The 15,465-nt window shown below is 29.1% G+C and overlaps 2 protein-coding genes across 3 annotated transcripts in view; one reads left to right on the forward strand and one right to left on the reverse strand.

Annotated features, from left to right (window-relative positions):
- The window catches only part of LOC113378603 (Y+L amino acid transporter 2), a 74,472-nt gene that overhangs the window by 33,107 nt on the left and 25,900 nt on the right, over positions 1-15,465 (forward strand). The window lies entirely within an intron of this gene.
- On the reverse strand, positions 428-10,602 carry LOC113375160 (alpha-2Db adrenergic receptor-like). Its single transcript, XM_026615110.1, has 5 exons — positions 10,534-10,602; positions 3,946-4,053; positions 2,938-3,329; positions 1,470-1,601; positions 428-461 (listed from the first exon to the last, which is right to left on the reverse strand). The coding sequence occupies exons 1-5, from the start codon at positions 10,600-10,602 to the stop codon at positions 428-430; spliced, it is 735 nt and encodes a 244-aa protein (XP_026470895.1).

Genomic DNA, 15,465 nt, shown 5'->3' on the forward strand with positions numbered 1-15,465 from the left:
CACTGTTCATCTAGTTGCACTCGATTTTGCCAATTTCTCAGCAATAGACGCGATGTGATCATCACTTAAATAAGATTCTTCTAAACGCTCTGGAAACAAATCAATGACATATATATGCATGCATACATAAATTTATACATGTAGGAGAAATACGGACTAAATGGTATATATGGACAAAACGACAGAGGCTTTATTTAAAAATTGTATAGTTTGATTAATGTTTTGGTGACTGTATAACACGGAGAAAGCAAGAACCCTGTCAGATGTTGAGCGTCATTGAATAAAGTGACATAGTACTATTTGGAAAGCATTACAGGTCTAAGAAAAAAAATTAAAACTTTCCAGATTTTTTTTCAATTTCAATTTCATTTTGCAATCTGTATATATATTGACATTAAGCAGAGAATGCTGACAAGTTGTTTACAAATTAGTAGATGCCCTCGTTGGCGTATCCACTAGAGCTAATATAATAAAAAAAGCAATAAAATGTAGTAAAATGAAAGTATTATAGTTAATTAAATTATATTAGGTCTCCAGGTATTTTTCCTTTAAATCTGGTCGGCTGGCCTTTCTGGTATAAACGACATACTAGTTGGTTAGGATGGACTATTCTGTATCTATTCTGTTCTTATAATTAATGGCAACCATTGATATATGTTCTTGAATTGTAGGTATACCTGTGTCTTTGTGGAGGATCCATGTTGGCGTGTAGCGAGAAGCGTTTAATATTTGCCGCAAGAATTTGTTTTGTGCACGTTGTATTATGTTTAAATTGCTCTTTTTAGCAGTACCCCAAAGTTGAATTCTGTAAGTCCACACGGGTTTGATCACCGGCTTATATATAAGTAATTTGTTGTAAGTTGATAATTCTGATTTTCTGTTTACTTTCCAAGAATGATTGGCTTTTAACTTTTACTCCAAGTATGCAAAAAATAATTGCTAAAAACAAACCGAAAGATCCCCCGGTATAAAGAAGAGCTTTGCTCTGCTTGCGTTTGTTGCAAAATCCTCTTTTTATGTTCTGAGCCCGGCGAAGATTGATTACAATGTATGACTTTTACCCTTTGTTTTCATGCTTTATGTGCTAATGTCCCAAAGAATATGAAATAATTTATTCGTGTACTGCTTTTTTAAAAATTAGCGTCTCAGTATGTCCTTAACTTATATGTAATTTTGTTCGTACTACTCGTATAGGTTGCAATTTTCTTTAATAAATATATTATTTCAGTTCCTACTTAATTAAAATACTATCTAACGATAGTCAATCAAAGATAAGCAAAAGTAATTGAGACTTGAATGGTTATGATATCATTAAATAAATGAATATCATTTAAAAAACAAAACACCATATCATTTTGTCCGTACCTCTCCTATATGTATATGTATATGTATATGTATATATATACATATATATATATATATATATATATATATATATACGTACTATTAATTAATTTTTAATTACTTACCTTCTAAAGTCTTTGTTGAATATAGTATAGATTACTGGATTTAACGCAGAGTTGGTATAACCCAGCCAGAACGCAATGGCAAATGCGCTTTCTGGTACGTTGCACGATGGGCAGCATGGAGTTAATATATATCTGCAAGAAAGATTAAATAGATATTATTTCATCAATTATGAAAATAATAGGACATAGCTAAAACATTGAATATAATTTATTGAGTTTCCAAAGATAGAATAATTGATCCGAATGTTTTGTTTTCTTTATTATGCTGGAGCTTACATGTTTAGGAAACTATTATCTTTGTATATTATGGAATATTTATTCAAAGAATATGATCCACACATACTTATACTTTTCCTAAGTCTCTATGGGTCGAATTTTTGTTTTACTAAAAAAAATAGAGGAAGAAAAAATCTGTATTTATGGGCCTATATATGCAAATGAAAAAAGAAAATGCAGCTTAAACAATTTTTTGGTAAAAAAATATGTGACTTCCAAGTCACACCGCCCTATAAGGTTCGCACTTCTATGTATGGGAATGTTATTTCAGTCTAGCAAAGATCATTAATATTGATATTGGTTGTCTTGGCAACGTTATAGAATTAAGATGTATGCATCATCTCACGAAAAAAGTCGTAATTATTCAGTAAAATATCGAAAAGTTTCTAATGTGATCTGAAAGTTACGCGGGCCTACAGAGGCTTAAATTAATTACGGAACATGTTATTAGTAGACGAATTTAATTCAGCAGTTAAAAAAATCGTTTTTATCATCGAGCACAAATTTTTAAAGCTAAACGAGTTGCCGTAGGGCCGTAATATTTTAGTATGATCTAGAATACTATGGTATCTACCGTCAAAAAATACTAATAAAAATCGTCGAAAAAATTTTTTTAACACCATATTACAAGAAAACGCCGATCTCTACCAAAAACTAATTAACACGATTTCCAACCAATATCTTTTGAACGATTTTTGAATTTTCAAAATCGATTCAGAACTGCGGGCTAAAACGTAGACGAAAAATGTTTCACTCTTCTGCGATTTATAAAGAAACGGCTTGGCCGATCGTCGTACAAAACTGATAAACAATAGTCCTCATCGAGATACATCGAATGGCTTTTAAATTTTTGAAATCGGTCCAGTCGTTTTTGAGAAAACGTCGATTTACGGCAAAAAATCTGTTCACACATACACACACACACATACTTTTTCCAAATTTGGTCTCATTCGATTCAGAATGGCTTGAAACGTCGAGAAAACATAAATTTAGCCATTCGGATTTTTTGATGAAAACATAAACTTCTCCTTCGGGAAGTTAATAAACATAACTTTCGTATAGAACTTAATATTTTCTAATCTTAATTAATTTTATCCATTTTTAATTTTTTTTGTGTAACAAATTGATTTTTACCGCGTTCTACCTATGTTCAGTGTACGTATTTATTTGTACTTGTAAAGTATTTACTTACAGGAAGAAGAAAGGAAGCCAGCAGGCGATAAAACTGCCCATAATTAGTCCTAAAATCAGAGTAGCCCGCTTCTCCTTCTTGCGTGCTATTCTTTTCTTTTCTCTTTCGGGGTCTCTAGGTTTTTGCACCCTCTTTATAACTTCGACAGGCTGCGCACACATTTGGCCCGCGTGCACACCGAATTCGCCAGGTCCCGATCTCAACTTTATAGATTCAGTTGTAATACCTTCTTTATCGGCCGATTCTAGAGATAAATCGTGCAATTCACTTTGTTTGATTTGCTGTAGACTCTCATCAGTTTGTTTTATTTTGGCTTTGTGGTGAGTTTTTCGGCCAAATATTGGCTGGCACAGACGAAATTTCAATGGCTTAACTACTGCACAGCGGCTTACCTAGATCAGTTGAATCGTTTTCACTTATAACTAGAGTATAATGGTAAGATGGCATATTTGAATTTATTTGATAGCAAATTACAGTATCAAAAAAAGTAGCACAACCATGCACAACGGCTATTTATATAAGCACGTATATTGATGAGTACTTGAATAGTACATCATATATAAAATATTCAAATCAAATACTAAAAACATTGAAAGCATGATAGTAAATCTTACCACGCATATACAATGTCAAAACATTACAGCGCTTAACAGTCATTACGATGCGACGCGTCATAATTCAATACAGCATGCACTTATTCAAACATACTAATAATATTGAAAACTCCACGATCGCTAAAAACATAGAAATATACAAAATTAGAAAACAAATGAGTATATACAAGAGGAAATATGATAAACAATCATTAATTCTTAATCTAACACGTCGAACACTTATAATCATACGCTTCTCATAATTTACCTTTGCTACCAGTATTTTATGGGAATACAAAACAACATAAACAAACATTATCAGTTATCACATACCTCCATATGTATATAAATATACATTTTACTGGTACTATCATGATAACATGCGCACATAGTAAAAGCATTAAAAATATCTTACGACTCCAGAATCTGAGCTGCTTGGGTCAAATTCTGAGACCATGTCGACATCGACGCCGATGGACGGCGCGCGGCACCTGATCATCGATTGCGGCGAACTCTGCAGCACCTGAAATCATCAAATATTAACCCATTGAAATGATTTGTAACAGACTGTCCGTCCATTCGTCAACCATGACACCTTACGTCCCAAATAACAAGGAGGATAATTAAAGTTTCGTTATAGAGAATTTACAAGCATAATTTATTTATTACCTTCGAAAAATTACAATTTGTTCTAATATACACATGCGAACATTTTGGCATACTTGGAAACAAGTTCAGTATGTAAGCGTTTGATATATTTTCAGAAAAAGAGAATAACCGCTAAACGCCAGTGATCATGTTGCTAATGTAAAGAATTTATTGGTTTCTACGAAAGACAGGCTAGGCGGAGTTAAGTTGGAAAAGAATAATATAAGGATAATATAATATAATTAAATATTTGGCATGTGCACATTAGAAGGTGATCATACATCTTGGTTTGGCAGTGACAGTCTCGGATTTCCACATTGGGTCCCTGGTTTTTCTAGAAGCAATAATTGTCCTGGTTTCTAGTTTTATTTTTCAATTGCGCCGAATTTATGAAAAGTAGGTATAAGTTGAATTTGAATCTTTGTATTTGAATCATCAAATATCCGAAAATGACATATACGTCAATATTGCTTATATGAAACTATGCATTACGGCTGAAAATAATTGCTGAATGCAAAAATCTAAAAGTGGGTTAAAATAGCCTCTCACTTCAATAATTTCGAACTTACCAAATTTACCAAAATACAAAAACTACGAAAAAAAACTTTCGAACAAGTGAAAAGACTCGAATTGAATTAAACACACAACTGGTGTTGTATGGCATCGTGCCTTGAGGCAAATTGCCGGAACTTCCCGTACGAAATGTTTGAGGAATATTAAATGTTTTCAAATAGATTATTATCAATACTGTAACATTGTCTAATATTAATAAGAATTATATAAACTGAATCACAAAATCAAAAATATTTATTTAAAGTATATAAGTGAGATTCAAAACTTTAGCCAGAATTAAAATTGAAATCTGAATTATTTTCGATATACAAAAGAAATTGAAATGATTTTTTTCCAAAAGCAATTGTTTTGTCAACACAAGCAAAAAGTTTTTTAAATCATTCATTTCGGATGCTTATTTCTCTCAAAAACTGTTATTTTTTGTAAATTTAGCTCAGTATCTTCGAAATGGCTGTGCCTGTCTTTGAATGTTTGATCATTCAAATCGGATGCTCAAAATCTCGATTTCTATTTTCTGCACTCATTGCTCTTTATCTCCATAACGGCTGCATTTGCCAAAAACTAATCAGCACATCTCCCCATCAATAGGAATCGAATGTTTTTTTAGCCATTCAAATTGGTTGATCCGTGCGCCCGAAAACGTGAACAATAAAATGCGAACACGCAAAACACACACTCATCCATTTTTTGAGGTATGCCAAAATGTTCAGAAACCTTCAAAATGCGGAGAAATGCAAAAAAATTTATTTTCGATTTTCGGCCCATTACTATAACTACCCTACGAGAAGTTAATAACTTATCAAATATCCGAAAATGATATATACGACTGAAAATAATTGCTGAATGCAAAAATCTAAATTGGGTTAAAATAGCCTCTCACTTTAATAATTTCGAACTTACATTTCCAAATTTAGCAAAATGCAAAAACTACAAAAAAAAAAACTCTCGAACAAGTGAAAAGACTCGAATTGAATTAAACACACAAAAAGCGATATTCTTTACAAAACTTAATTAAGGAGAAAATTGTTAGGTGTTTTATACAAAGCTTAAAAGCGAAAAAAACATTACAAAACATATAAAAAGTTTTGCACTCATTCTTACTAATTCCGTTAAAAAAAATTACCTTCACAACAAAAACGGATGTTTATTGTATCTCATATTATTAAGTCTTATTTTAGATCATATCTAAGTTATTTAGCGTAAATAGCCTTCTTCTCTGTCCCGGATTTGCATTATCACTGTTGATTATAAGTTAAATAGTCAGTTTTTTTTCTAGGAATTGTAACAATTTATAAAATTCATATTCACATAATAAAAATAAAATAAAATTAACTAACAATTTTTCAAACAAATCCAGCAAAACTTTTTATGTAATTTAAAAATACCGTTTTAGTTTTCTTGAAAATTTCGTACAAAGTATTAGAACATTTTTGTTAGTTTGACATACGGAAACAAGAAATTTTAAAACTAGTACTAACTAAGAGTCTTTAACTATTACACTGGATTCTAGATAGTATAAAACTATAAATCTTCATTTTATTTAATAGTCTAAGGCTCCGTAACTTCTACATAATGGTTTTCAAGTTTTACCCATGAAATGAGAAGTAATGCCCCAAAACTTTCGTTTGGCTCGAAGAAATTAAAACATCGAGTTCTTGAAGTTTCGTTTTATAAATTTTTAAAAGTTTCCAACACTCATTATGTTTTACTTTTCTTGGTAGTTTCGTACGATATAAAGTTTAGTATAATATATGAATATTTCAAATTTCAATTTGATAGTTAATTTTATTTATTTCAAAAAGTAGTGACAATATCAACAGTTAGTTTGTCTCATTGCTAGTTTGATTCTATATTATTGAATTTTTCTTTCATTTAGATAATTTGTCAAGATGTCACATCAAGTATTTTTCATAAAACAGTTAAAAAAAACTGAAATAATAAAGTAATATTAAAATAACTAAAAGGGTTTTATTTGATATCAAATTCAACAGATTTAAAAAGATTGATATCGAAAAAGTTCAGATATGTTTCAAGAGTGATAACTTTTTATAGGTTTTCGCTCAGATGCTAAAAGCACCGTGTATTTTAGATTTGTTTTTCTTTGTTGTAAAGTCTTGCACGTCTTCATGTAATAATGAACACCCGACGTGGGGGAAAAGATACACATATAAAACACGACGCTGATATTTCAATTTTTACTTTCCGAAGGGCAAGGTATACAAATTGTAAATAGAATCAAATATAAAAAGGTTCATTTTTACGTTTTAAAATAACGCGAAACTTTTGTAGTTTGTTCAGAAAATAAAGTGTTATTACTTTACCTAACTTGGGATTCTGTATCAACATGAAAAAATTGTTATAGCTTGCATTTCAAATTGTAATTAAATCTAAGCCTGGCTACAATATTGTATATCTATTCTTACCGCGTGCGGTCAAATTGACCGCATTTCATTAAAAAGTTAAATATTTTATTATTCAATTCATATAATGATTGATTTGTTGCTTAATGTAAGTAAAATAAAAAAACTCATTAAATTTCATCCAATTCTATTTTTATATAATTTCTAAAAATAATTTAAATTAACTAATTAGCTGGGAGAAAAGTAAGTTAAATGGTAATTTAAATATTTGTCCATGAGGAAATCTGTTCTTAAATACGATGTATTAGTCATAAAATCAAACATACAAAAAAAAGGAGAGTTTCACAACCATCCCTAGGGTGTGGAGGCATAAAATAGGTTACAAACAATAACTATAAAGCAAGATTATAATTCCAAAAGATCAGATTAAAAAAAAAATAGAATGAAAAAATTTACTGTAAACAGCAAAAAAAAATGATAGAATAGGATATAAATAAAAGATAGTATAGAATATATATATAGTATAGAATTTATAAAGATAGTATATAATATTAAAATTGAAGTCGTAGGTAGATAAATGCTCTAAGTAAGCGAGGTCAATAAAAATAATAATAAAAAGTTAGATTTTTCTTTATCTATATGATTTTCACACAAAAAGGACAAGATATACATGTTATAATAAAACAAAACAAATTATTGGTAATTAACTACTAATGTTCAACGTACAGAAAAATAACAAACAAAAAGATCTATCTGTATACAAGTAATAATAATTATTAAAAGAAATCGAACAGAAAAACCTATTTTTCCTCTTTAAAAGGAATTCGGTACATTGATCATGTTAATATAAATAAAATTAATTAATTTCTTAATTTAATTAAGATAAAAACTTGTTAGAACAAACATACTTCATCTTTTTTTCTTTGGATCTTATTTCAAGGACATTATAGTCTTTTTGAAATATAATTTTTTTTGTATATCGAAAATAATTCAGTGTTTAATTTTAATTCTAAATAATTAATTGCTAAAATTCGAAAGCTCACTTATATACTTTAAATGAATAATCTTAACTTTGCAGTTCAGTTGATATAATTCTTATAAATATTAGACAATGTTACAGTATTAATTCAAAATAATGTATTTGAAAACATTTAATATTCCTCGAACTTTTCGTTACGGTACGGGAAATTCCAGCAATTTTCCTTGGCACGGTGCCATATACCACTAGTTTACAAATTATTTGAGCCTGAAATGTGCATTTAACACAAATATAGTTGTTGTTCTATAACTTTTACAAAATTTTATTTAACATGTTTTTCGTACGCACAATTCCGAACTTGTGGGCAATGTTGGTAAAAACATAAGTTTTTTCAGAAAGCTAATTGAAACAAAAATTCCTTCTTGTTAATGTTTTCACTTATTGTTTCCTTATACAAAATCTACTCTTATCTTATCCAGCTAGGTCCAAAATATTGAAAAATACCCGAAGTCGTGGCGTCCTACAACTTTTCGACTTCTTGTCACATTTATTTGCTATTTGGTCTGTTGCACCTTCTACTTTGAGTTTTGTTCTAATACAAAATTTAATAATTTCCGCTATACGTTTGCTCCTTTCTCATATTACCATTGAGTTATATTTGAACTTTTTTCGCCTTAGTGTAAGAGTAATAAAAATTTAATTTATACAATTTGATTCAAAATCTGTGAAAGAATTCATCAGTTTAAAAACAACGAACTTTCCGAATGGAATTGAATAATCTTTCATTTTATCCTTTCCCGAATAGAGAAACCCAACTATTATATATTTACTATTGACTTCGTACACCAACCAGAACGTTGTTCTAAATTTGTCTGGCTTATTTGGTATATATTGTGTAAATCTGTACCTTCTCTTCGACTGAAACGACTTCCCATATAACATAATTTTCCAGCGGTCATATTGACCGACCGCGGTAGTCAGGTCACATAACATATTTTTTTTCAGAAAATATAGAAAATGACTAGAATCAAAGAGCGAAGAAGATTGTTAATACATTCTAAGAATTGTTATATAATTTGATAATTGTATTTTAACGTTTGAAAAAGAAAACGGCCAGTTTGACCAGCAATGGTAGGTTTAATGTTCAATAAAAATTATTTTCTACCAGACTAAAAATGTTGCATTTTTTTGCGACTTGTTGTACAATTCCGGGTTCTGTACCATCAGTTACAACCATACGACTGGCACTTTGTGACATTCCAAAATGAATATTTTGAAATTCAATTAGAATTTTGAATCCATATTTGTTATGTATAATGAATTCACAGGCGGCACAGTTCATATGCAAATGAACCTGGAGCAAAGCTCTAGAACGGCTGACGATGTTCAATTTTACAAATTCGGAGATTGCGTGAAATTTAATACATTGTAGTTTCATTAATGCATAAATTCACGGAACAGGATATTTGCGAAGATTTCATATTGTATGCTTAAAGTTACGACGCACTAAAGTTTTGCATGTAATTAAATAACATTAATATATTATGTTGTCTATTAAAATAGGGTAGGGCGGGACATAAAAATACAATTTGACTTTGAGCAATTATATTGTGAAAACCGAACTGACTATATCACAACAAATAACACATATCAAACAAACAACTATCTAATTATGTTCAGTAAAACTCCTAGATAATTCATCATTGAAGAAATGTGTTTTTTGCTGTTTTTCAAAAATTTGTCACCTTGTTCTTTTCACCCCATGGGCGGGTGATTTTAAAGGAATTTTACGAAATAATAGCTACATTATTTAATCAATGCAAAATAAAAACTTTTTTGGTACATTTTTACAGAGAAAACACTGTGTATAACCTTGATCTAGTATTTTGTCAGAAATTGTCATCAGCAAAGTTGAAATGACTATTTATTTAATTTATCTCCTGTAAAATTGCTTTTTTTTATTTTTTTTACTTTTTTTACTACTTTTTACTGCTTACATTTACACCTGTGCCAGGTTTATTTGTTCACACCTTTTCTACTAAATAAACAATTAAATAACGTATACTTAAAAATTATATTAAGGACTCGTAAACTAAACTAAACATAAACTAAACAACAATTTTGTTATGGATTTTCAAAAATTGCCATTTTTTCTCGATACGCATATTTTTCCTTCTACTTTAAAATATTGTTGTTAAAAAATTCTTAACTTCACTTGTTTTTGAGATATAGGTGGTGGACCTTTTTACTCGCGGGTCTTTAGGCTCCGCTTTACCCTACTTCTAAATCAATAAAAATTTAAAGGAAACTTTATCAAATGTTGTGCGATTTTGCAGATCGCACAACATTTGATAAAGTTTCCTTTAAAATTCGTTTCTTTATAATTAACATTCAAAGAAAACATGGGTATCGAGTGTGTTTATGTAAAATATTATTCACTCACTTTAAAAATTCCAACATCTATCAAAATATATGAAGTGGAAATTACAGATGCGAATAGTGTTACAGTCATGTTGATTATTTATGATTTATCAAGCTGTTCAAAACATGAAGAGGTGTTATAAAAAGTGGAAAGAATTTCAAAACTATTTTTCATCAAACTTTATTTTTAGAAGACACTTCTACATCGAATTATCTATATTTCTTAGAGAACTGTATACAGATTGTTGATCACGTGTTTAGGGTCCTGTACCGAGTAAATTTAAAATTGTTTATATAATATTGAAAACTATTGAATGGCATCGTGCCTTATGGCAATTTGCAAGAACATCCCGTACCGTAATTCAAAATTTTTAAGAGTTTTTTAATTTTTTGATGACTGAATAAAAAATTAGAAACAATCGCGCTGCGTTGCAACGGGTAAGCATTATAAATCCTGGCACGGAACCAATAGAAATATAAACAAAATTTATATTTATTAATAAAATCATAAAATTTCTGATAATTTGCAAAATGGCATTTTTTTACTTTCGTCCTCGAATCTCCAAAACCGCTGAACATGTCTTTTTAAAAATTTATTCAATTTTTCCAATACAAGTAAAATGTTTCTTGAATCTTTCAAATTGGACGCTGAATTACCATTCCTGGCACTTTTGCTCGAAACGGCTGGACCTGCCTTTGCCAAAAACTAAACAGCACGTCTCCCATTGATATATTTTTTGAATCATTCAAATCGGTGGATCCGTGTTCTCAAAATCGTCGACGAAAAATTGTATCCGCACATACACACACACATTCATCAATTTTCCCTTATTTGAAACGCAAAGATATATACAAATTTCTATTTTCGATTTCTTGCGATTACTACTGGAAGTTAATAATATCAAAACATTAATTTTATTGCGCAAAATATAATTGACTAGAAAATTAACATCTATTGAATATTTTTAGCTCTACAAAAATTCTAAATCAAGAATTTGTTCAAAATTATAGTCGCAAGTCGCATGTAATGATGTATTTATTTTTTACTCGTAATCATACATTTTGACCTACATGAAATGATTTCAATCCTATTACGAGTTCTTGCATATTACTATCATGTTGATTGTTTATGATTTATCAAGCTATTCACAAAATGCAAAGGTGTTAAAAAAAGTGGAAAATTTTTTTAAACTATTTTTCATCAAACTTTATTTTCGGAGGCATCTACGTTGAACTATCGAGATTGGTTGTTTATATTTATATAATATAAAAACTAATTTAAAGTATATAATTGTTTTTTATGAGAAATATAAATGGCTAGCATATAAACATCTATCAAATATATTTTGATGTAAAAATTACAACTTAGGATTTTTCCCTGATTATAACGAGCCGCATATATTTATTTTCATTTGAGATATCAATACATACATTTTGAGATATCAATTTATGTGAAATATTTCCAATCCTACTACATGATTTGATATATTGGAAAGCTTTCCTATAACATATATTTTTTGCATAATTTAAAAATACCAGGCTCGTATAAAGGTTATAATAGCCATTCCTCTTTTACCTTCGGGTAAGAACATTTCTCCAATAAATTGAAATCAATTCGTTTATTTCGACGACACCTGTGAACTTTTTTTAAAGTCGCATCACAATATATCATGTCATCTGGTGATTATTATTGAAAAAGAAAAAGTTTTCCACCTTGCCAGAGGGGAGTACGATTGCGAAACATTTTGATATTAAATGTTCGATATGTTGTGCAATAATGGAAGAACAAACTACTTTATTCTTGCCATATATAATACACGCGGGCGCATATGACACACACACTCACACACAGATATATATATATATATATATATATATATATATATTTATATATATATATATATATTATATATATATATATATATATATATATTATATTGCTATATGTCCACTCATGAGTGAAAGATAAATGATCTTAATTACCTGAATTTCGCCGTTTTTTGTCGAACTCTGGAACAGGGAACTTTTCTGTGTCACGGGAGTGCTGCACACTTTCAAAGTGTTTTTGTTGCATTCTTCAGACGCATTCTAGAAATAAAACGATTTATATATATATATATATATATATATATATATATATGTGTGTATATATATAAATTAATTAGTTGCCCTGACTTTGGAACTTTTATAAATTTCTGAGTTCCTAAATAGTTAAGCCAGGACGAGCACGAGATATGATTTACGAACATGTAAAAATGTACAGAAATTTCATTTAAGTTTGTTTACACAATATTCCAATATTCACGAATTCAAACAAAGAATTGTTATTATAAAATTATTTGAACCAATTTGGACGTACGGAATACAGCTTTGGGGAACGGCTCGCAAATCCAAGATCGCCATAATTAAAAGATTTCAAAACAAGATTTTGGAAGAAATTATAAACGCACCCAAGTATGTCTCAAATTGGTTGGTTTATACAGATGAACACAGTTAAGAAAGAAATTTAGCACAATCCAAATATCATGACCAGAAATTTAGTAAAAAACCATGGCATCGAACGGCTCAGAAGAAAACGGCCCCTTTTTGATATCCTTTAGTAATTCTATAATATGTACAATTACTCGTAGGCTTTTTCACATCATGACTACATCTATAAACTAAACATATCCAACATCGAATCGGATAACCACTGGGTGACCTTTCGACCTTTTTTCCTTATTTAATAAACCATTAAAATTATTGAATGTTGTTTATAACGACAGATTGTAATTCATAAATGTAAATAAAATTTGAAATATTTGACATTATTATATTTTCATGATGTGGATATCGTCTGATTGGATATTGAACAAATTAAGATTAATTTAAGAAACTAAGAGCGTGTACTTCTATTATTAGAATACGATAAATCGGCTAATATTACCAAAGTTATAAAAGTTTAAAGCTCTAGCATAATCAAATTATTATATTATAATTTATTTTAATACCTTCTCAAAACTTAAATAATGTTAAGGATTAACATTTGAAATTATTCGAATGTGCGAAAATATTACATGAACTTTATAATACTTATTTATTTGAGATTTACATTAAAGTTTTTGCTCTTAATATTCACATACTTGCTTTTTTCTTAATATTCACTATTATTGCTTTCGGAAGCAATAGAAAGCAGATTTTAAACTAATTCATTTTGCCTAATTTTATATTTTACTATTACGGAAAATACAAATGACTATTAATTACACAAAAAAAGATGTCTGTTTTGGGTGTGCGGCATATGTTTTCCAATGTAGTTTTACCGCTGAACATGAGTTTAAACTCAAAATTAGGGGTTAAATGACAAAAAATCGAAAAAAAAAATAAATAAAAAAGCAACGAAAAATCCGTACTAGTAATTCTTATCATTTATAATTAAAATCTTATAATTTCTGTCGTTTCCTGGCCCTTTTTACCTAAATAATCTATTAAGTAGGAATTTTTCAAAATGTTTTTTCTTTATTAATATAACTGCAGTAATATTTAAACATATTTTCAGATATTCGATTGCAAGTTACTGCTAAATTATACAAAAAAACTCAACTGATCATTTAAACTCAATCATTTAAAGTAAAAAGGAACGACAGAAATTGAAATATTTTAATTATTATATAGAAGAATTACTAGATTGTCCATTTGGCTCACAATTTTGACTTTAGATTCGTGTTCAACATTAAAAAACATATGTCGTACACCCAATACAGATAACTTTTTTGTGGACCTGTGTTATTATTCATTTAAATCTTTCAATAAAAATTTTTGATCGCCAATATAACTGACTTAATAAATTTATTTCCCAATTTAATTTTAATTTAACCTATATAATATTTAATGGTAAATTTTTAATAGCCAATATTATGGAATAATTAAATTTATTTTCGAATAGAATTTTAATTTAGCTGAAAGTCTTTTATTATATATTTTTAATAGCTAATATTATTCAATTATTAAATTTATTTCCGAATATAACTCCAATGCCAAATTAATGCCACTTTATAAATAAATTTGTATTCTGAGCGCGAAATAGCTAAAATCAATTCTTGACAGAATTATATTCCCAAAATAATATACGTAAATTACACAAAAACTTTTTGTGTAATAATATATTTGTTATTAACATTAAAAATACACGAATTCAATGTGTTCGAATGTGAATACATTATGGCTTATCAAAAATTCTAGTGAAATTATAGGGAATAAGGATAAAAGCTTTTATAGTGCAATGTTATTTTCTCACTATCACCAATTCGAATAAATTAAGATAGCGCTGGAGAAGGTGAAAATATATAGGGAAATAATATTTAAGCTTCATAATTTGCAATCCGTTTGCGGATTATTATGCACGCAGTATTATGCAACTCCGATATTAATAATGCTGATTATTCGGTAAAATCCGAAAACTGCTTTATTTCTGCATTTATTTTTGAAGCAGCGAAACAGGGTACCGTTGGATCAGCAATAATTTGTTATTTTAGTAAAATTCTCCCAGCTAAATGGTTAAATTATTTCACCATATTTAGAATGGTGAATTAAATAGTAATTTGAACATTTGTCTACGTGGAAATACGGTCCTTAAATACGATGATTTATCATAAAATTATATCATACAAAAAAGGGCCAGTGGCACAACCACCCACACCCCAAGGACGGTTGTGACAAGCATAAAAATAGATTAAAAACAATAAGTATATACACCAAAATGGTTCATAACGACTTTTATTGTCAGAAATAAGTAACTCAATACAACATAATCATTTAAACAAAGCTTATGAATATAATATAACAATATATAACGAAACACAATTTTTTAAACAAAGTTAGCAAGAAATCTTCGTGACTCTTACCGTACCCTGAAACAACCGTAATCAGTCTCCCCTATTATATAAAAATAATTCAAAAAAAACGAACGCTAAAA

Source organism: Ctenocephalides felis, unplaced genomic scaffold, assembly GCF_003426905.1.
Source record: "Ctenocephalides felis isolate EL2017-DRISC unplaced genomic scaffold, ASM342690v1 CF-g0.4_SCAFFOLD_01886, whole genome shotgun sequence".
NCBI lineage: Eukaryota > Metazoa > Arthropoda > Insecta > Siphonaptera > Pulicidae > Ctenocephalides > Ctenocephalides felis.

Coding starts and splice junctions, on each gene's coding strand:
- LOC113375160 (XM_026615110.1), bottom strand. CDS start 10,602: ATGACTGTAACACTATTCGCATCTGTAATTTCCACTTCATATATTTTG. Junction 4,054..10,533: donor TAGATGTTGGAATTTTTAAA/GTGAGTGAATAA, acceptor TGATGATTTCAG/GTGCTGCAGAGTTCGCCGCA. Junction 1,602..2,937: donor TGGCTTCCTTTCTTCTTCCT/GTAAGTAAATAC, acceptor TCTTTCTTGCAG/ATATATATTAACTCCATGCT.